The 22,470-nt window shown below is 53.5% G+C and overlaps 1 protein-coding gene across 1 annotated transcript; it reads left to right on the forward strand.

The window, feature by feature from the left end:
• Positions 1 to 26: 26 nt before the first annotated feature.
• On the forward strand, positions 27 to 19,186 carry CDCP2 (CUB domain containing protein 2). Its single transcript, XM_044770851.2, has 7 exons — positions 27 to 92; positions 1,235 to 1,361; positions 7,912 to 8,259; positions 11,266 to 11,601; positions 12,583 to 12,936; positions 15,870 to 16,048; positions 18,860 to 19,186. Exons 1-7 carry the CDS (start codon positions 27 to 29, stop codon positions 19,184 to 19,186), a joined length of 1,737 nt encoding a protein of 578 aa, XP_044626786.2.
• The last annotated feature ends 3,284 nt before the right edge of the window (positions 19,187 to 22,470 follow it).

The following is a 22,470-nucleotide window of genomic DNA, read 5'->3' on the forward strand; positions in this document are numbered from 1 at the left end:
TGACAAAAGGATGGCCCAGAGGCAACATGTGGTCTGGCAATGCACATCTGAATTCCTCCGAGGTAAACAGAAATCGTACTTGCTCCTACGCGGTGAGCTGGGCACTGGCTGAGATCTCCCTGCGTTATCTCATCTAATCCTCAGGGCAAACAGCAGGCTACCTCATTGCTCCTGGTTCACAGTTGAGGCGGCTGGGCCTCAGAGAGGCTAGGTGACTTTCCTAGGCTCCCATAGCCCGGCAGTGCGTGGTGGAGCCAGGATTCAGACCTCGTCTGTCAAAGCAACGCCCAGGCTCCTCAGTGGGAGGCAGGAGGGTGCCACGTTCCCCTCAGATGCCCTGCGCTTGGTGCAGGCTCTGCACAGAGAGGGTGCAGGCTCTGCGCAGGGAGGGCACCTGGGAAGGAGCGTTGGGCTGAAGTGAATCACACAGACTCCCCAAGGAAACAGAAGGATTCTGTTTCCTGTTGGACCAGAGCCCTTGAGGGCATCTCTGCAGCCCCAGCTCCTGGCACAGGGCCTGGCATGTAGTGATGTGCAAGCAAGTTTGTGGGTCAATAAAGGAGTGAACATTTAATGTTCTGGCAGAATTTACACTGTGGCCTGGATCCACGATTGCGTTAGGAGTCGCACGATACGATTTTCCTGTTCTGTTATTCCTGCTGCACGCTTCCATGGAGAAGCTTTTCCCTCATCACAGCCTCCTTCTCTCTCCCTCTGAGCTAGTCTAAGCATGGCTGAAGGACGCTTGTCCCCTTGTCCCACTAATTAGAGGCTTCTTTCAGTGCCCCTGGGCGGGGGGGATGGGAAAACCTGCAGCGACGCCCACCACGTGCTTTAGCATGCGTTGTCATGTCCAGTTTCCCACTGAATGGCTCTACTGGACAGAGGAGTCAGACTGAGACCCCAGAGGAGCTAGATGACTCGTTCAAGGTCACCTAGCAAGTTAGAGGCTGACCTGGGATGGACCCCAGATCTGCCCAGCCCAAAACTCACGCCCTTTCTCCACCATCAAATTCCCTTCCAGCCCCAAGTTGCTTCCCTCCCAGATACAGTGTGGCTGGTGCAGATCTCAGAATGTGTAAACCTGGGGACACTAGATCCGTCACCTTAGAGTGGAGTGAAGGAAGCGCCTGGGCATCAGCTTACTAATTCGAGGGCCCCATGAATTATTCACGCCACCATTAACACAGGGGCCCTTTCAGCCTCTCTTCTCTTTCCCTGCTCCGACCCTCAGATCCTGGCCTGCCCCGAGCTGCAGACCTGTGGGGTCCCCGGTGAGGACATGCTGGCAGAGCTGGGGTCCTGTCTGCTGCTGGCAGTGGCACTGCTGGGCCCAGGCCCCAGGGCCCAGGCCATGAAAGGTAGGAGCTCTGGGGCCAGGCAGAGGCTGGAGGAGGGGGCGGGTGGGCCAGGCAGCAGCTAGGTCTCCGGAGGTTTCTCTGCGGGAGGCCATTCTGGGGAAGTCGGCTGAGTTGAGGCTGTATTTGTTTCGGAGATGGGGGCAAGTCAGTATTTACTGGATGCTTTACATATGCGATTGCACTGAATCTTCACAACAAACGGCAATGTGGGTGTGAGTGCCCCAGTTTACAGATGAGCAAACTGAGGGTTGAGAAGTTGAGTAACCTGTGCAGGGCTACAAGGTCACCAAAGGCTCAGGGATGGGCTCCGGGACTGTTAAACATCTATTGCTGGAAGGAGTCTGTTCTCCTCCCAAGAGCCTGCTATACCTCCCCACTACCAGCCAAGTGAGACCAGAGTTCCTTATTACGGCGTTCAGTGCCCTCCAAGCGTTGGCTCCGATTTCTATATGGTATCGAGCCTCGGTTCCCTGCGTCACTTGTGTGTCCCATGCTCTGGTGGAGGATCACACCCCTTTCTGGAGATGCTTCACCTTCGGGGCTTTCACCTGCTGTCCTCTCTGCCTGGCAGGTCTCTTTTTCCACTTGAGAACATCTGGCTCATCCATCAAGCTCAGGTCAAACATCACCTCCTCTAGGAAGCCTTCCAGGTCCCTTCCTCAGCCTCAGATGCTCTGTTGTTGGAGCTCCCAGAACTCTCTGCGGGCACTCTGGTCCCAGGTTGCTTTGTGCTGGTCCAGCCCCACAAGCGTTGTGTGCCTGTCTGTGAAGCCAGGGCGATATCATTTCACCCATCTTCAAGGGGCTCAGCAAACAGCGGCAGTGCCTCATTTTCCTGTAGGCTCCAGTGGGGCTCAGGAAGGAAACGTTACTTGGCAGTCACCTAATCGGTGGCAGAGATGGGTTGGGCACCCAGGCATCTCACTCCATGCCTGGTTGGTGGGAGGAGCTAGCTGTTCCCATTTTCCAGCCACAGGGGCTTCAGTGGCCTTGGGGTCACCCTAGAGGTCAGGGTGCCTGCCTGAGTCCTGGAGGACAAGGCCACCGCTTGTGCTGGTGCTCAGGGCCTCCTGGGCCACAGGAGTTCTGCTCTGATGCTCTCATGGCTTTTCCTGTCCTGTGGGCAGATCTGGGGGAAGGACAAGCTCAGGCACAGGACAGAATGTCCCTCTGTCCTCTTGCCACGAATCAGACATCGTTCCTGCCCTGGCAGGCCCCGGGGGCCAGGCAGGGAGCCAATAATGTGGACTGGGTGTGCGTCTCGCTGCCCTTGCGTGGCTTTATCTCATGAGCACTCAGAGCCACCTAGCAGGGGAGGGGTCATTACTCCACTTCGCAGCTGCATGACTGAGGCCCAAGGAGGCCGAGGGATTGTCTGAGCCTTCGTTTATGCTAGTTCCTCCCTCCAGATCTTCCCCAGCTAGCCAAAGCTTCTCGGTCTTCCTGGTCAAACTCAAATATCACCTCCTCAGTGAATCTTGTCCCTTCCCTGACAGTGCTGGCCCCAGCAAGCTTGGCCTCCTTCCTCTGGATGCCAGAGCCCCTGTGTGGCCCCAGCACAATCACACTGCATGTCTTCTTCTCATTTTCCTGACTGCCCACCCCCTCCAACTGTGAGCACCCCAGGGAGGGACCCATGTGAGTCAGCACAGGCCTGCTACAGGGCACATGCTTGGTGACTGTGTCTTCTCTTATAGGAACTTTGATTAAGTGCATTCTTCAGGATCCTTTTGGTTGCAAGTGACAGAAACCCAACCTGGATGAGTTTAGTAAGAAGAGGAATGCATTGGCTCTGGAGCCGCGGGGCAGGAGTGTAGCTGAGTGAGGCTCAGGGATGCCAGCACCCAGGGCTCTCAGCCTCAGGGCCTTGCCACTTGCACGTGGTTCCTGTGGTCTGCGGACAAGCTTTCTCCATGGGCCCTGAGCGCCGTCCTGCCCAGGCTCTCACTCCCAGCCTCAGCCCCAGGAGAGGGCTGTGGTCCAGGCCTTCTGCAGCAAGACTCTGGCCTGGCCTAGAGCCAGGCTCACCTGCAGGCCAGTCAAGGGGCGGGGAGGGTCAAGGATTGCCCAGGGGTCATGTGTCCATCCCAGGGGCAGGGAAGGGCGAGGGAGGGTTACTCCGTGAAGGTGAGGGAAGGGAGCAGTGTCTAAAATCGGGGGCGTCTTGTTGCAAGAGGTGGAGGGATGGGTGCTCTGCAGACCAAAATAATAGATGTCAGCTCCGGCAAGTAGCTTCCTTTTCTGGGCCTCAGTTTTCTCCTCTGTAAAATGGGGTCAATGACACCTGCCCTGTCTATTTTATGGGGCTATTGTGAGGATGTTACAAGATCACTCATTCGTTCATTCGTTTGTTCGTTCAGCAAATGCACACTGAGCACCGGCTTTGTGCCAGGTACTGTTCTAGGCGCTTGGGATTCATTGGAGAGCAACACAGACAAAAATCTCACTCTCACGGAGCTCACAGTTCTGTGGGGAGAGACTGGCAATGACCAAACAAACAGGAGAACGAATAGTCCACCCTATGGTGGTGAGCGCCGCAGAGCAAATGCGGCAGAAAATGGGGGGAGGATGGGGAGAGGGTCTCAGTGTGCGCAGGCTGGGTGGGAGGGCCTCACTGAGATGGTGACCAAAGACTTGCTAGTTATTTTTTTTTTAACTTTTAATTATGAAAAATTTCAAACATGCACAAAACAGAGAAAATAGTGTCATGAATCCCTGTGTCTCCAGCAACCATCTTCAACGATTGTCAACATTCTGCCTTTCTTGTTTCTTCTGTCCTACCCCCACCTCCATTTGGGGAGAAATTTAAAGCCAATCTCAGTTATCATATTACGTCACCCAAAATATTTCAGATTATATCTCTAACAGAGAAAGATAGATATATATAAACGTATGTATGTATGTGTGTGTATATATATATGTACGTATGTATATGGCCCCAATATCACTATAATGCCATAATACTTCCTCAATTTTATCTAACACTCAGTTCATGTTCAGTTTTCCCCAATTATTGCAAAAAAAATCTCGTTACAGTTGATTTGTTGAAATCACATCCAGACAGAGTCCGTACGTTGCACGTGGTTGATATTCGGCTCTGGCGTCTCTCTCTTTTTAACCAGCCTCTCCTCTGGCAGCCACTTTTCTACTCTCTGTTTCCATGTGTATATATCACATCTTCTTTAGCCATTCTTCTGTTGACGAACACTAATGATTGTTTCCATATCTTGGCTATTGTGAATAACGCTGCGATGAACATGGGGTGCAGATAACTCTTCCATATTCTGTTTTTACTTCCTTTGGCTATCTATCTAGAAGAGGGATTGCTGGATCGTATGGTATTTCTATTTTTAATTTTTTGAGAAGCCTCCATACTGTTTTCCATAGTGGCTGCACCACTTTGCACTCCCACCAACAGTGCACAGGGTTCCCTTTTCTCCACATCCTCACCAACGCTTGTTATTTCTTGTCTTTTTGATAATAGCCATTCTAACAGGTGTGAGGTGATATCCCACTGTGGCTTTGATTTGCATTTCCCCAAAGATTAGTGATGCTGAGCACCTCTTCATGTGCCTGTTAGCCATCTGTTCTGCTCATTTTTAGTTGGACTGTCTGTTTTTCTGCTATTGAGTTGTATGAGTTCTTTATGTATTTTGGATATTAACCCCTTATCCAATATATGATTTGCAAATATTTTCTCCCATTCAGTAGGTTGCCTTTTCATTTTGTTGATGGTTTCCTTTGCTGTGCAGAAGCTTTTTAGTTTGACGTAGTCTCATTTGTTTATTTTTGCTTTTGTTGCCTTTGCTTTTGCAGTCGGATCCAAAAAAATCATCGCCAAGACCAACGTCAAGGAGCACACCAGCTGTGTTCTCTTCTAATTGGTCTCTTTTTTTTTTTTTTTAAGATTTTATTTTTTCCTTTTTCTCCCCAAAGCCCCCCGGTACATAGTTGTGGGTCCTTCTAGTTGTGGCATGTGGGACGCTGCCTCAGCATAGTTTGATGAGCAGTGCCATGTCCGCGCCCAGGATTCGAACCAACGAAACACTGGGCTGCCTGCAGTGGAGCGCGTGAACTTAACCACTCGGCCACAGGGCCAGCCCCTGATTGAGTCTCTTTTAATATAGCACTTGTGCCTCCTTTTCCCCCTTGTTTACTGTTGAAGCACCTGGGTGATTAAAATTTCCCACGTTCTGGACTTGGCTGGATGTATCCTCATGACGTCATTTAGAATGTTCCTTTAGCTTCGGTATTCACTCTAGCTTCTAGACAGACCCATGACTTCACTAGATTCAAGTTCCTTTATTTCTTTTCAAGAAGACATTGTAGGTAGTGTGTGTGGATTTATATCAGGGCACATATTATCCAGCATTCTGCTTCGATGTTAGATTAATAAGTGGCTTCAGGGGTTGTTAGCCTGATCCATCCATTATAATGCTCCCTATAAAGGTAACTTTTTAGGTATGTTTTAATTATAAGAACTTTCAAACATTTAGCAAAGTTGAGACAATTTCACATGGAACCCCCTGTCCCCACCATCTAGGGCTGACGTCTCATCATTTACCTTTTTACTCGGTGATTAGAACAGACATCGATGATGATAATTTCATTAAATTTGCAAAATTATGTTTTTCTAATGTTGTCATTCTTTCTGCAGCCTTCTATAAATAACAATCTTCCTTCATCAGCGATTTGGTTATCCTGAAATACACTCCATAACAGGAAAGGCAAAGTGGAAGCTTAATTCTTTCTTTTTCTCTATATCAGTTTTCAAAAAAATGAGTTCATGCCCCAGCAACCTGTAAAAGAAACCAATGTTTCTTTTTAATTTGTTTTGAGTTACATTATGAGTTCGTGAATTTTTATATTTGATGTGTTTCAATCATTATTCTTTCTCGATGCTCTAGTTGGAGCTTCTGTAGCCGGTGGCAGCCCCTTTGAGGAGGTTCCTGTGTCCTCTGACACGGTCCCAGCAGACTCTGATACGTCAGCTTCTCTGCTTTCCGGTGTGACAACCAGTCCCAAGTGTATTTTGTACCTTTCCTGTCCTAGACCAACCTTCTGTCTAAGGAGCCCCGGTTCATTTTAGTTGGACGTAATAATCCTAATCAAAGACCTAGGGGTTCTAAATACCACTGGAATTTCGTTGCTTTTAGGCCTTTTTAGTGAACAGAGCTGGGAAATTAATTTTTTTTAGAAATAAAAATACCTTAAATTCATACTCAAGTTTTTGATTCAAATTAAGGATCACAAGTGTTCTGCTTAATTTTTTAATTTTATATTTGTAGCTCTCACTCTGAAAATCTTAGTTTCTATTGACATTAGCATATTCTTCTATTCCAATATATAAAATACTGGTAAAATAACAGTATTTACCAGTATTCCTACTAGTAAGTCTACTGAATGCAGTTGAAGATGTCTGTGTGGTTCATTTTGTCCTTGGAATGTATCTCACTAGGAATGTGCCGTCAAAATAGTGTATTTCAAAGTCATTTGAAATCATTTCCCCATGGGGATGTGCTTCCAACTTGATGCAGAGTTGAGTTCATTTGTTTCAGTTTGGGATATTTAGGGGTTACTTTAAAATTTTTTGGATCTTTTAAAATGATACTAAAAAGTACTCATGATTATAAAGTCAAAAATATAAAACGAGTTGCATTTAAAGAGGTCCAGGAGTCATGTCTGTATCCTCCTTCCCTGGCAAAGAACCGTTTTTATTAGTTTCCTTCCATTGTTTTCTTTTCTTTCTTTTTGAGGAAGATTAGCCCTGAGCTAATGTCCAACACCAATCCTCCTCTTTTTGCTGAGGAAGATTGGCCCTGGGCTAACATCCGTGCCCATCTTCCTCTACTTTTTATGTGGGACGCCTGCCACAGCATGGCTGATAAGCGGTCTGTAAGTCTGCTCCTGGGATCCAAACCAGTGACCCGCGGGCCACCCAAGCAGCACGTATGAACTTAACTGCTAAGCCACTGGGCTGGCCCCTCTTTTTTTAAATAAAAGCAAATATATACATATAAGAATGTACTGTTAACACTAATAGGCTGTGCACATTTTCACTCTGGGTAGAGGGTTATTATTATTTTTAATTTTTAAATTTCCCCCTGCGCATGTCTAGGGCCTGGCATTTAGGGCTCTTATATCTGAAGTTATGACCCCCGACACTCCTGTCCCCGTCCCTGCTCTGGTTCTCTCCACGGCACTTATCGCTGTCTGATATGCTCCCTAGTTTCCCCGTCAGGTGTCCTGTCTGTCTCCCCAGCAGAGTACTGTCCATGAGGGCAGGAGTCTGACTGTCTCTCTTGTTCCTCCTGTAACCCCAGCACCTAGAACAAAGCCTAGTGCTCAGATGGTATTTGTTGAATGAAAAAAGAATAATTGAGAAGTATTTGGAGAATAAGTAAACAAATGAACAAACGCGTGAAGAAATGAATTGATTTGGGGCCACGGCCTCATGCTTCCTCATCCATCTCAAAGACCCAGCTTTGTCCTTGGGCCCACCAGCAAGACCCCAGCACTGACTCTGAGCCATTCTTCCCTCTTGCCCCAGGTGTCAAATGTGGGGGTGTGCTCTCTGCCCCTTCTGGGAACTTCTCCAGCCCCAACTTCCCCAGGCTCTACCCCTACAACACGGAGTGCAGCTGGCTGATTGTGGTGGCCGAGGGCTCCTCTGTGCTGCTCACCTTCCACGTCTTCGACCTGGAGTACCACGACACCTGTGACTTTGACTTCTTGGAGATCTACAACGGGGCGTCGGGAGACAAGGGCAACCTGCTGGGGAGGTTCTGCGGCCATGTGCCCCCGCCGCCCTTCACCTCCTCCTGGCACGTCATGTCTGTCGTCTTCCACTCTGACAAGCACGTGGCCAGCCGTGGCTTTTCTGCAGGCTACCAGAAAGGCAAGAGGACTTGGCGGGGGAGAGGGTGGCCCTGGGTGGAGGTGGGGGGAGAGCAGCGGGGCTTGGGGGGGCAGGGAGGGCTCGCAGGACCTCGGTATCTCAGCATGTCGGCTGCTCCACCGCCGAGATGACCCTGCTCTTGGAGCTCGTGGGGCACCGTGTGCAGTCTTGGTGGTTGTGGGTTCCCACCTTCACAGCAACACTCCCCACGTCTCCCTCTGCTATTCCTGGCAGCCCCCGGGGGTCTCCTGTGCTCAGGAGTGAGGCCACTCGTGCTTTTCTATCCTTGTCCTTCTTATCCCATGCTGCAGCGTCAGGACACAGCAGGGGACACCATGTGCCACTGCTGATGGTCCCTCTGTGGCATCCCATCACCCATCACTGCACGGGCACAGGAATCCCCCCACGTCGTCAGGCATAGGAGCTGCAGGGGGGTCTGTGTGGGGCTGGTGACGTGATCCCTCGCAGAGCCTGTCCTGAACTGCCTCCTGGATCGCAGGTCCCTGATGCCTCCCTCCCTCCACCAGATCCCTCCCTCCACCAGGTCCCTCCCTCCACCAGGCGCGAAGCCTGCCCCTCAGCCTCATGAGGGAGCAAAGGCCTCTGCTCTCCCTGACTGTTCCTCCTGTCCTCAGGCTTCTCTGCGCAGACGCAAACCTCCTCCCTTCTCTCAAGGCTGAGACCAAACGCCTTTTCCCGTCAGCTCAAGCAATAGACGATGACAGAGGTTCCTGGTGCGCAGGGCCTACTGACAGCTGTTGCGGGGTTGGGGGACACCAGTCCCGCTGGCTTCAGAGGCACGGAATTGTAGAATGGTAAAACACAGCATCACGGACTGATCTAATCACAGTTTTGGAATTTAGATTTTTAGAATGTTAGGAGTCAAAGTCATAGTACAATGGACAGAGTTTTCCAACATAGCTTAAAACCTTAAATGCCTTAAAAAGAAGTATTCTTGGGGGCTGGCCCCATGGCCAAGTGGTTAAATTTCCACACATTCTGCTTCAGCAGCCCAGGTTCATGGGTTTGAATGTAGGCACGGTCCTACTCCGCTCATCAGCCATGCTGTGGAGGCATCCCACATACAAAGTAGGGGAAGACGGGCCCAGATGTTAGCTCAGGGCCAATCTTCCTCAAGCAAAAAAAAACCCCAAACAAACAAATCAGGAAGATTTGGCAATTGATGTTAGCTCAGGGAGAATCTTCCTCACCAAAAAAAAAAGAAGAAGAAGAAGAAAAGTAATATTCTTATATCAAGTGCAACCTTATCTTAGTCTGTGATATAAAAAAGATAAAGGCAGTATTTTAGTGGTATGCATTTGTTTTCAACATTTGCTTATTGTAAGCCAAACACAGTCACTATTGATGACCTCCAATGAGCTAAATTTTTTTTTAAAAGATTTTATTTTTCCTTCTCCCCAAAGTCGCCCAGTACATAGTTGTACATTTTAGTTGTGGGTCCTTCTAGTTGTGGCATGTGGGACTCCGCCCCAGCATGGCTTGACGAGCGGTGCCATGTCCACACCCAGGATTCAAACTGGCGAAACCCTGGGCCACCAAAGTGGAGCGCATGAACTTAACCACTGGGCCACTGGGCCCGCCCCCAGTGAGTTAAATTTTTATATATAAGACATGTCACTGTGGATGCCGTCTTTAATTGCATTAAAAAATAGTTTGAACTACAACATGAGAATGAAGTTTGCACCAGATACCTGCAGATAGATGCCCCCAGGAGCCACTGGAGCCCCAGAGCACAGTTTGAAAGCCTCTGCTAAGGGTGTTGGTGTTGGCAGGGATCTCGCAGGCTGTCAAAACCCCACCCTCTCATTTCACAAACAATAAATCTGAGACCAGAGAGGGAATGTGTGTGACCTTCCCAAGGTCATACAGCTGGGAAGGGGAAGTGCTAGGACAAGGGATCAAGTCCTTAGACACCCAGCGTGGTGCTCCGGTGTTCCCTTCACACAGCTATGCCATGGACGAGACTCTGGAGTCTCAGAAATACATCCTGAGTGTGCCCCTCTCTGCTGGTGGCCTCCAACTAGCCATGGCATTCATCATCGCCCACCTCCTGGTTGTGTTGGCTGCACTGGGTTCCAAACGGCTTTCACAGCACCTTCTCAGACTCCGAAAGTGTCTGGGCCTGGTAGGTCAGGCTGGGCAATTCTTATGATTTCTCATATTCCCATGAGGCTCAGAGAGGCTGGGCTACTTGCCCAGGGTCACACAGCTCATAGAAGACAGAGCTGAGAGGACACCTGTCTGCAAGACCCCAAGCCCATCTCTAGTTCATCAGACCCTTTCTCTAAGCCTCAGTTTCCTCATGGCTTAGGGGCGTTTGATTACATCCCTGCACTCAGGCCCCTCAGCCTCTGGGCCCCACTGGCCTGCTAGGAGTGGACAGTGAGAATCACAATGTCGAGGGCACAGGCTCTGCAGTTAGTCCTCCTGGGTTCAGACCCACTCTCCCAGTTGCCAGCCGGGTGACCCGCTGTCAGGGTCTGCCCACGGCCCCTTGGCCTTGCCACTTCAATGGCTCCTGCCAACCTCCACTTCTGTTTGCTTGAGGGCTTCCTCCGAAGTCTGGTGGGTCACCTCTACACCCCGCAGCCCATGGCCCGATTCTGGGGAGCTGGTGTACGAACGCCTCAGCTCCCTCACCCCCCACCTGGGGTCCCCTGTCTCTCCCAGATAAACTCCCTGTGCTCAGATCCTTGTCTCAGGGTCACACGGGTGAGTTACTTAACTTCTGGGTCCCTCTATTTTCTCAGCTGTGAAACGGGAAAAGCCACTGCGAGTTCCTCTGGGGTTATGGCAATGACGTAACAAGATGGAGTAGGTGCCAAGTGCCAGGCTGGACCTGCCACTGAGCTGGCGCTCCCTGGATGGGGATGAGGTTCCGTGAGATCCCCGGGGAAGCAACACTCCGGGGGTGTCTTGCTGCCCAGGGAGGCGTCGGGGGCTGCGGGGGAGGCAGAAAGTTCAGTTTAAGGGGCTCCTTTGCAGATGTATGTGGCGGTGTCCTGACGGGCCTGTCCGGAGTCCTCACCAGCCCCGAGTATCCCAACAACTACCCCAACAACGTGGAGTGCCGCTGGGTGATCCGGGCCGCCAGCCCCGCCTCCGTCAAGTTGGTGTTCGTGGACTTCCAGGTGGAGGGCAATGAGGACTGCACCTACGACTACGTGGCCGTGCTGGGGGAGCCCGGCCCCGCCCGCGGGCACCACTACTGTGGCAGCGCCAGGCCCCCCACCCTTGTGTCACTGGGCCGCGAGCTGCAGGTGGTCTTCAAGTCGGACTTCAACATCGCAGGTCGGGGCTTCAAGGCCTACTACTTCTCAGGTAGGAGGGGCTGGCCATGCCCCGCCCCCGTGCAACCGCTCTGCCCCCCTCCCCCCCCTGCCCTGGTCAAGCCCTTCCTGCTGTCTCTGCCTGGAACGCTCTAGCACACACTTCCCTGCCTGGCCAGGGACGAGGCGTGAGCATGTCCCCTCCTCGGTGAGGACTTCCTGATTCACTCAGAGTTAATCCCTTCCTTCAGCTCCTTCTAGAAGATTTTTCACGGCACTGATCTAACACATCACTTCTGTGTATGGCTTGCCTGTTGATCTCCCTCCCTTGCCTGACTGTGAGTTCCTAGGGGCTTGTCTTTGTACTGCCACTTAGCAGGCAGTCAGTTAACGTTTGTACAATTGAACGCACGAACCCTTGGGGAGTTCGCTGTCTAGTGGAAGAGATGGAAACGGAAACAGACAATGACAACCCACTGTGACCTATGCTAGCTAACAGTAAGAATCATGGAGGACTTCTTGGAGGAAGAGAGAATTGAGCTTTGAAGGAGTTGGCCAGAGGTGGAAGGAAGGGAAAGGTGTTGCAAGCAGAGGAATCAGCATGTGCAAAGACATGGAGGACGTAGAGGGTTGGTGTGCTTGTAGTGCTAGGAGATGTTTGGCGAGGCTGGAAGTTAGGGGTGGATGAGGGGCGGTGAGAAAATTGTCAAGGTCAGGTCATGAACCATCTTGTCTTTCAAGTCCAAGTTTGGACACAACTCTGAGAACAGGTATTAGGTGTTGTTACTGATTTCACAACAGGGCCAACACCCATGAAGGGCATTGCCAATTGGAAAGAGAGTCCCAGCTTCCAGTTGGTTTCAGTTTAAAGCAGGCTTTGGGATCAGTTGTCTGCTTTGCTGGCCGTGATGCCCTCAACCTGCGAGGGCGATTCAGCATGCCCTTGGCACCTGTAGCCCAAGCTGCAGCTGCAGAGGGTGACGGTCTCCACCCTTCTCCCCCGATTCCTTCTGCCCCACGTCCCCTCACCCAGGAGAATGCCAAGAAGTGTACACGGCCGTGCGGGGCAACTTCTCCAGCCCCCAGTACCCTCGCTCCTATCCCAACAACATCCGGTGCCACTGGACCATCCGCCTGCCCCCTGGCTACCAGGTCAAGGTGTTCTTCCTGGACCTGGAACTGGAGGGGCCCAACAGCCTGACCAGGACCTGTGACTTTGACCATCTGACGGCCTTCGATGGGGCCAGCGAGGAAGCGCCCATGCTGGGGAATTGGTGTGGCCACCACCTGCCACCACCCGTCACCTCGAGCCGCAACCAGCTCCTGCTTCTGCTGCACACGGACCGCAGCGCCACCCGCAGGGGCTTCTCTGTGGCCTACATAGGAGGTCAGCCGGCGTGGAGGGCATGCGTGTGCTGGGGCGGAGGTGAGGCAGGGTCCCAGGTCTTTGCAGTCCCCTTCCTCCATCCCACCAGCTCTCCAGATCCCCACGCATGGTCTCCCCATCCTCTTCTCTGGTGGCTACACCACTGCCCTGGGGCCTTTGCCACCAATATGGCCCTTGCTCGTTTCCACTGTTGCAGGCCCTTACCTTTCTAGCATACGCATCCATGGTCCCTAATCCCTGCCCATCTGGCTCCTTCCCCCATGAGCCCCTGGCCTCTCTTGTACTATGGTTGATCATCTGTATCCAGGGGGAACACGCAAAATGCGGTAATACTGTTTATGGTAAACAATTGCTGTAACACCAGAGATGCTGACCAGCCTTGTTATGTTACTCAGAAATCCTGCTGAGGGTGGCTTGAACAAACGGCAATTGTTTTTTCTCACATAACAAGAAGTCTGGAGCCTGGCAGCTACTGTGTCGGTCAGGGACTCAATATTGTCCCAGCTGATATTCCTGGGATTCTTGGCCTCATGACTGCAGGATGGCTGCCACTACTCCAGGCATCATGTCCATGTTGAAGGCTGGAAGAGGGTAGGGGAGGTGCCAGCCACAAATGCCCCTTTATCAGGAAAGCAAATGCCCCTTTATCAGGAAAGCAAAAGCATTTTCAGAAGCCCTCGAAAGACTTCTTGGTCTCACTGATTTGAACTTGGCCGTATGGCCATGCCTAGCTGTGAGGGGGTTGGGGCAGTTGGTATTCAGCTTTTCCAGCCTCCATAATGCCAGTTCCACTCGCCAGCTGACAGCGTCTATCATCTCTCCCCCTATCTTACAGCCTGCCCTGGGCCATGAGCCCAGAAACGCCTGTACCTTGGGCCCGTTTTGCCCTCCGCATGACCAGGCTAAAGCTCCTTGCTGTGCAGGTGTGGGATGGGGGTTCCGAGAGAGGCAGGGGTCTCACTGCTCTTGCAGGCTCAGCCAAGACTAGGACTCATTCTGCCTCCTAGCGTGGCTGAGCAGGGCCTGGGAGAGGGGTCCAGGGCTGAGCTCAGACAGACCAGAGCTGCATCCAGATGCTGCCGTTTACTGACCATCCGAGTGGCTCATCTGGAAAGGGGTTGACAAACGCCTAGCCAGGCAGTCCTCAGGATGAAACGAGGTAGCACAGGCCACAGTGCCCGGCTGCAGGGACGCCCTTGCTGAGGGGTAATTCTTTCCTTCATGTGTCTCAGGCCTGTTCTGCATTCAAAAGATCTTTCCTCATTCCTTACCACGTAAGCAAGAGGAGTTTGGGGTCCCAGTGAGGGGGAAGGAAACAGTAGAGCTGCAGGAAGTTCACTGCACAGTGTGACCTGGGCAGACGCATGCTCCCTGGACCTTGGCTGGCCCCACCTTGACCTGGGGAGGAGTGCTGTCCCCTCTGTTAGAGCCAGCCTCTTCTTGGATTGCACTCTGGAGAGCTGGGTGCCATCGAGGTCTGTCTCAGCTAGCTGGCAAGTCAGTTTCTCTCTGTGAGTCTCAGTTTTCCCACCTGTGAAATAAGGACATTGGCTGAAGGATCTTTAAGGTCTCTTTCGGCGCCGATGGTCTTGTTCCCTGGCCCGGGTCCTCCCCCAGCTCTCTGTGATCAGGGACAAGCCCCTCCTCCTTTGGTGCCTCCAGAGACAGAGGGCCGGCAGCTCTAATCCTGGCTCCCATTCCAGGAGCCCCCTCCCACCCCACCCCCCTTCCTCCTTGGATCCCTGTGGGAGCCCAGGGTCAGACAGGGGCACTCGAGGCTCCAGATGTGGCCCAGGCTTCAGGCAGCCTCAGGCTGGAGGACAGCCTCAGCATCAATCAAGGGTGACGCACAGTTCAGCGCCACCAAGATCATTGTGGGAGACAGCGGGCCCATAAATCCCCGACTGCCCAGACACCAGAGGCTGAAATATGTCTGAGGCGTTTCCCGGAGACGGCTGAGAGTTCCAGGCCTCTGCCTGCCAGCTCTTTCCTTTTCCTCCCACTAGTCACCCCCCTTCCTTTCCCCTGCACTCACCCCTGCCCCAGCAAGCGCTGCCCTCCCATGCATGCACGCACACACGCATGCACGCACACACGCATGCTCACACAAACCCAGACATGTAGGGTCACAGCGTCCTGGCTGAGACGGGTGCAGGAGGCCACCAGACAGGGTAGAGAGGCCGCCAACTTCAGAATCGTACAGACTCAGTGGTGAATATCCCAACTCAGCCACTGCAGACACCTTCACCTCTCAGAGCCTCAATTTCCAAAACTATAAAATGGGTTTAGTCCCATCCGCCTCATGGGGTGGCCGTGGGGAGAGTGAGGCTTCCCCCACCACCCCTTTTGAAACTGCAACACCCTCAAACATTCCTCTCTCCCTGTTATTCTTCTTTGCTTGATTTTCCCTGAGACCACTCTGACCCTAGGTGTCTTTTACAGATATATTGCCCCCTCACCCAACTAGACCGTAAGCTCCAAGAGGGCAGGAATTTGTGGCTGGTTTTTTTTTGTTGTTGTGTCTCTGGTGTTTAGCCTAGTGCTGGCACATAGTAGACCATCAATAAAAATTTGTTAAATGATTGAATTGCCTGGCACACGGCAAAGCGATCAACAAACAGAAGCTTTTATTATGATTAAGAATATTCATTCATTCATTCATTCAATCATTCATTGACCATTCACTGCGCCTGCCAAGCTCCGTGTGAGGCTCAGAGGACACGGAGAAGTGAGCATGTCCTGCTCTGGGGAGCGCATAGTCTGGTGGAGTTCAATGGAGGAACACATGTAAAACATCCCCTAGGACGACGTAAGAGCCGTCGCCACTCTGGGCCTCCGTTTTCCCACCCATCCTCCTTTGGGTGGGGGCTTGGGGAGAGTGGGGGTCAGACTGCCTGCCCCTAAGGCCTCCAGCTCCTCCCTCCCGTCCCCAGTGGTGCCCATGAATGTGAGCTGCTCCCGCACGGACTTCCAGATCCTGATCTCTGCGCAGGCGCTGGCCCCGCTGGAGCGGACCAAGGTCTACCTGGGCAGCCGGAGCTGTGCTGCCCAGGAAGTCGGCAGCGCCTTCCGCATCCAGGCCCGCTTCGACACCTGCGGCACCGAGTCTCAGGTAGGGGCTAGGGGCGGAGGGCAGGCAGGAGGGAGGGGCTCTAGCCTGCTCTGAGGCACCTGCCCTTCTGGAGAATTCTGCTTCTCTTCCTGGCTCCAGTGACCACACAAACCTGAATGCAGAACTGAGCCCCTCTTGACCTCACCTCAACAGACTTGCTCAGTGTAGACACAACAAAGAGCTCATGTTGGGGAGACAGAGGAGGGGCCCCCGCTGCTCCCTGTGCTGACTGAGAGGCCCTGTTGGAGGCGCCTCCCCAAGGCCCCGTTGACCCCCCACCCGTGGAGGCCTGCCTCGCTGTTGGTCCCCTTCTCCCTGGAGGTGCCGAGGGCACCAGGCCTCCCCCCTCTGACACGCAGAGCTGTTTGAGCTGCTTGCCTCCCGCTCGCCACTTCCCCAACCTTGTGGCCCGAATCCATCTCTGGGCTCCACCCAACAAAAGACCCTTCAGGTAGCAGGGTCCACTTCCCTCCAGAGGCAGCGAGCCTTACAAGTGAATTTTCTCTACTGTCCTTCCATTTTGGAGGCTGGGAACCCAGGCTGGAGGCCCTCAGAGTCGCTGGGCTGCGGCCCAAGCACCTAGATGTTTGTATTCTTAGGGACGAGTTTGGAAGAGGAGAGGGGCAAGAAGGAACAGAGCCCTGTATCAGGGAGACTGCCCAGCCCTGGCATCCGGGAATTTGCCGGGCTGGCTTGGCAAAAATCATGTGCTGTGCAGCAAACCATGCTCCTCCCGCCCCAGCAGTAGCGGATTGCGTGCCACTGCCCCTCCAGTGCACCCCCTGCTTCCCCGGCTTCCTGGCAGCCACTGTCCTCGTGACCTGAGAAGGGGAGAAGAGGGGGTCAGTCTTGGCTGCCAAGATAACCTGCCCTCACACCTACTCCATGCCCTAAATCCCCCAGGGATTTTCTCTGGGACAGAACCGCATTCCACAGTCATGAAATGATGGAGACAGACGATCCCAGAAGCAGGGGATGAGGAAATCTAGAATGAGGGCCTCAGACACTCTGTCTCAGAGTCACGGGACCACCGCCAGAACTTGGAAGCACAGAATCGTAGAGTCTTGGAGTCAGTGTCGTGGAAACATAAAAGCTGAGCGCCTTAGACTCGTGGATTGTTAGAGTAACTCTTCTAAGTCCTAGACCCACGAGGACCGGTCTCTGCACTGAGCTGCTTTCAAAGACGCACAGCTCACAGGGCCAAAAGCAGCGAAAAAAGCACTCACGACCTTTCTGTGAGTCTCTTCGCAAATGTCAGAGACTTGCTTTTACAACCATAACACCACATTTTGTGGGGCCTTTCTTTCCTCTTCAAGTCTCTCACTCATAAAAACCCCTGGAACCTGCCCCACCCTCATCTCTGTGCCTTTCTCTCCCTTCTTCATGACGTAGATTCACTCCCGCCCTTCCCCTGGGTCCCCTCCACTCTCAGGGCCTGTCTGTCTTTGTCCAGTGTCCTGATTCCATGTCACAAATGTCCAGCCACCAGTTCTTCTCAGAGGGCGTGGTGGCCCACAGACCAAGGGCACAAACACAGAGGCTCCTTTGGGAACATGGACTCTGAGCCTTTTGGAAGCCCACAGTTGGTAGAGACTCGCAAGGTCACCTGGTCCCCAAAACTCCAGATTTGTGACTCTCCTTCTCACCCTTCCCCAAAGGGGCCGCCCAGTCCCCCGTGATGGCAGCTTCCTACTCTTCACGTGCACTCGCTCTGTTTCAGCAGCGCTGAATTTTAGAAGCCTCATCTCAGAAGTGCCCCCTACTGGATGGGGGCAGCTGGGCAGCCTGGGGAGTGTAAGAGCTGCGGTGGATTTGGGGTGGGTGGGGAGAGGGGCCGTGCGTCCCTGCAGCCCCCACTGCAGACCACCCCAGACTGCCCACAAATGCTGCCCCTCAGTCCCCGGCCCGAACACCCACCGTCTCAGGGCAACTTCACTCCTGCCTCCCTCATCTGTGGGCGGGGGGAGGGCAGCAGCGGGCCAGGCCCCCCACGTCTCACTCCTCAAGGGCTCTTCCCAACCCTCGAGTGGCTCCACTGGGGTGACCAGGGACTCAACACAGGGGCACGACATTGCTGCAGATGTGACTGAGAGAGAAGATTCCAGAAGGAAAGCCGCCTAACACCAGGGACAGAGCTCCTAACTGGAGGCAGGGGACGTGGCTTCCGGACCCGCCTCTGGGCAAGCCATCGCCCTTCTGGGCCTCAGGAGTCACGTCTGAACTGCCAAGGAAGGGGAGTGGCCCGTGCGCCCTGAGAGTCCCTTCAGTGCTGTGCTCTTTGGTTTGAGTGAGGAGTGATGGCTGAGAGCACCTTAACGAACGAGTGGATCTGGATGAGAATATGCCTTTGTCACTTGTGTGCGGTGTGGGCTCAGAGGAGGGATTTAACCTCCAGGCCTCACTTTCCTCATTCATAAAACGGGGATATTAACAGTACCCACAAGAGAGGGTTGTTGTGAGAATTAAATGAGATAATGCACTTAAAATAGAGAGCCTGGGAAATGGCAAATGTCCCCCAGTGTCCCTGCTATTATTATTAGGGTCTTTCCTAGACCCCACCTCCTTGAAGCCAGAGCAAACACTGGCCCATCAAATCCGACATTGTCCTTCCAGACGGCCCACCCTCCTCGTGCCACCCTTTTACAGATGGGGATCCTGAGGCTCCGAGTGGGGAAGGAGCCAGGGGCTGAGCTGGGAATAGAACTCTGGCTCCTGGGGCTCTGCCCCTTGGCACTGAGTCCCCACATTTCTAGGGAAACAGGGTCAAGCCTGGCCCCTCCAGGTGCGAGCGAGTGCCCCATGACCCCACAGAGAAGAAACAACACTTCTGTGATCGTCAGCGTGCTGTACATCGACTTCTCGGCCGGCGGACGGGAGGACATCCACGAGTACGAGGTCCGCTGCGAGCCACGGCGCAAGGAGGCTTCTGTCCACCTGCTGTCCGGCTCCGACTGGCTTGGGCCCTACGCTGCCACGGCTGAGCACCTTCAAGAAGCACCACCCAGGGATGAGGTGGAGGCGCTGGAGGGCCCTGTGGCCATGGTGGCCCAGGACACCAGTGACATCGTCTTCCTGGGCCTTTGCATCCTGGCTGGAGTCCTCATGGTCATTGCCATCGTGGTCCTGATGCTGCTGTGAGCAGGTAGGGTAGGGACTTGGCATCTGGCATCCCTGGGAGGCAGCTTGGGGACCCCACGACAGGGGTGGGACCAGGCCTCATTGATTTGTTGGTGACCATGGGCAAGTCACTGTCCCTCTTTGAGCCTCAGTTTCCTAGGGATGATCACTGTGCCCTGCCTGTCTCACAGAGCTGGTGTGAGGCTCAGAGAGGGGCATGGATGCATAAGAGCTTTGTACCTTACAGCATGCCATTATGTGTGTGTGATTTTTGTTATTAATTTTAAAGATATAAAAGAATTCCCCTGTGTGTGTTACTTGTCAGTGTGGATAGTTGTGGTCACTGGTGACAGATTTGATAAAGCCGACTTGTTCTGTGACTTGTAAGAGTGCTTCACCAACTCAGCACAAAAAAGGGCACCTCTTGTTTTTCCAATTAATTGCTCACTCCAAGCCTTCATTAGCAGGAAGTTCAGTGTCCATCCAGGGGCCTCCACTCTCCTGAATTGACCCGGGAACCCTGAGGATTTCATCTAAAGCAGCCCAGTCCTGCCTCCAAACTCAAGAGCGGAGAGAAAGGGAGCTGAGACCCCATCGAGGGCTGTCGTTTCAGCCCCCGCCACATGGTGTCGTGTTGAAGCCTGGCCATGCGCATCCTGGTGGATGCGATGCCCCTCTGGGTCAGATCCCTACATAAACTGCAGGCGGACCCACACCGTGCTCAGTAGGGAGGCTGGCCGCTCAGGACTGGCGTTTCTTTCGTGTTGGGGGTTTTCCTTAAATATATTGTGATCCGTGACTGGAAGGCTGATGGAAGTCCCATGTGTCTCTGTCGTCACCCCTGATGTTGAGCTCAGACCACCAGTCCCCCTGCCCCTCCAGATGAGTTCTCTTTGGAGCCCTCTGGACCTTCGCCTGCCACTGGGCTTCACTGAGCTCCAGTCCACCCACATTCTCCAAGTTCCCAGCACAGGGAGCGGGGGCTGGCTTCCTAGTGCTTCCCTGTGAGGGGACGTCTGGCGTCCTTCTGTGAATTGTCTCTTCCTCCACAGAGCTCCACATTCAAGAAGTGGAGCAATCTTAATGAAAAATAAGCAAAAATACATTGACAATACTCCTCTTTCCCCCGCTTGCCTTCATATTTGCCTCATGAATCACTCAAGTGAGTCCTTCCACAATAACAGAAATCTCCGAATTGGCCATGCTGACCACGGGCATCAACTTACAAACTGTAGCCCAATTACAGTTCCTTCACCACCCAGCTGAGATCCCCTGGTGTCCAGCTTTGTGCCTGTTGCTGTGACGGGCTCCAGGCAGACGGCAGTGAGTGAGTCAAGGGAGATGCCTGCCTTCGAGATGCTTAGAAGTGGCTGTAGCAGACTCAGGGGCAGCGAGGCCGACGAGCTGGTAACTTGAGGAGAAAAGCTCTAGAAAGAAGAGAGCCAACAAAGTAAGAAACGAATTAAGCAAGGGAAAAGAGTTGCCTGGATGTTAGAACTGGGCTCAAGTCTAAGCTCGTCCTTTTGTTGTGTGAGCCTGGGCAAGTCCCTTGGACTCTATGAGCCTTGATGGGCCCACCGTTCGTGGCTTGCTGTGAGGACGCGGCACCGTGAGGAATCAGGGAAGTGTGTCGGCGTGGTGAACGTGGCAGCGGGAGAGAGTTTTGCCTGCTGCCCTGGGACACTGGGGCAGAGGCACCTTCCTCTGTCTCCCACCCACCTTTTTGCTCTCAGACTCCTCCAGTCACGGAGCTGGGCCTCCATTGTGAACGCCTCACAAACTACCGGGGTCTCAGTTTCCCTGTTTGGGCAGGACCGGACACAAACCAGCTACTCTCTGAGGGCCTCCTTGGGGTTCTGCCCCCCAGGGCCTGTGGGTGGGCTTTAGGGTGCAGCTGATAGGACCTGGGGCAGGCCTTGTCCTTGTCAGCTTGTCAGGGTTGGGAAGACAATGTCCCCAGCTACGCTAAGCCTCATTCCCAAAGTTGAGCGTGTGCTTGCGTGTGTGTGCACGCACGTGCACATGTGTGGGAACACCGGGGGCCTCGCTCTCTCCTCTCAGCAGCTGGTCTTCGGGGCCTCCACACAGAGGCCGGGGCCCCGGCTCTGCAGCCAGACCACCTAGGGTTTAAGCCAGACCACCAGGGCTCCACTACTCGCTGGCTGTGTGACCTCGGGCAAGTCACCTCCTCTCTTTAAGCTCAGCCTTCTTACCTGCAGAGTAGGGATAGTAACCACACCTCCTTCATCAGTTCACTGCGAGGGTTAAATGAGGGAAAGCGTGGCAGTGCCCAGCTGCAGGAAGGCTTCCACAAAACTCCGTCGTTACCACGACCTGTGAGTCCGTAGTCGGGGTTCTGGCCTAGAAACCCAAGTGGCTGTGGGTTACCTTGCTGTGTGGCCTCGGAGGAGCCCATTCCCTTCTCTGGCCCCAGTTTCCCTATTTTCAAAATGTGACAAGCACCCTCATCGCCTCCAGCGCCGTCACTGTCACAGCCACCTTCTCCTGAGCACCGACCCACGGCGGGGGTGTGAGGTGTGGTCTCACTTGTGCACCTGGGGAGGCAGACATAACTGCTCCATCCTCTAGATGAGGAAGCTGAGGTTTGGAGAGGAAAGCGCTGTGCCCGAGGTCACATGGCTATGAAGCGGTGACGCCAGGCTGAGGGGAGACTGTTCCTCGCCAAGCTGGGGGACCACACAGCGAGCAGGGGCCTCTCGGGATCCCAGGCCAGTGCTCTTGCACGTGAGGGCGTGTCTGGTTGGGAAAGGACTGGTGCTTGGAGCAGAGACGATGCTTTCCTCTTCACGAACGCCCTCCAGGCAGCCGCCTTGATTATCCCGCGTGAGCCACAGGAAGTGACAGTCTTCAGGACAGTACGGCGTCTACTAGGAATGAAAGGGCTGAAATGATACCCGTCAGCCAGCACGCCAGGCCCTTGGAGGCGTCAGTGCAGGCCACACGCACGGCTTTCCTACTCACCTGCCAATTCCCCTTTGAGAGGGGCGGGGGCTGTGGAAAGAGCAGGCTTGAACCCCAGCTCCCTCCCCATTGGCTGTGTGGCCTTGCGACATGCCTACTCCCTGCCGGGAGCTTCCGGGTCTTCCTGACAGCCTGTCCCTGTAGGTCCAATGTTACTGATGAGGAAGTCCTTGGCTGGCAGTGGGAAAACATCTTCTGGGCTGCAGGTCACGCAGACTTGGGTTCATTTCCAGTTCTTTCTCCGACTCTGTGTGACCTTGGGCAGGTTACTTAACCTCTCTGAGCCTCAGGTTCCTCATGTGCGGAATAGGGGTAGAAAGACC

This window comes from Equus asinus, chromosome 5 (assembly GCF_041296235.1).
Source record: "Equus asinus isolate D_3611 breed Donkey chromosome 5, EquAss-T2T_v2, whole genome shotgun sequence".
NCBI lineage: Eukaryota > Metazoa > Chordata > Mammalia > Perissodactyla > Equidae > Equus > Equus asinus.

Coding starts and splice junctions, on each gene's coding strand:
- CDCP2 (XM_044770851.2), top strand. CDS start 27: ATGTGGTCTGGCAATGCACATCTGAATTCCTCCGAGGTAAACAGAAAT. Junction 1,362..7,911: donor CAGGGCCCAGGCCATGAAAG/GTAGGAGCTCTG, acceptor CTCTTGCCCCAG/GTGTCAAATGTGGGGGTGTG. Junction 11,602..12,582: donor CAAGGCCTACTACTTCTCAG/GTAGGAGGGGCT, acceptor CCCCTCACCCAG/GAGAATGCCAAGAAGTGTAC.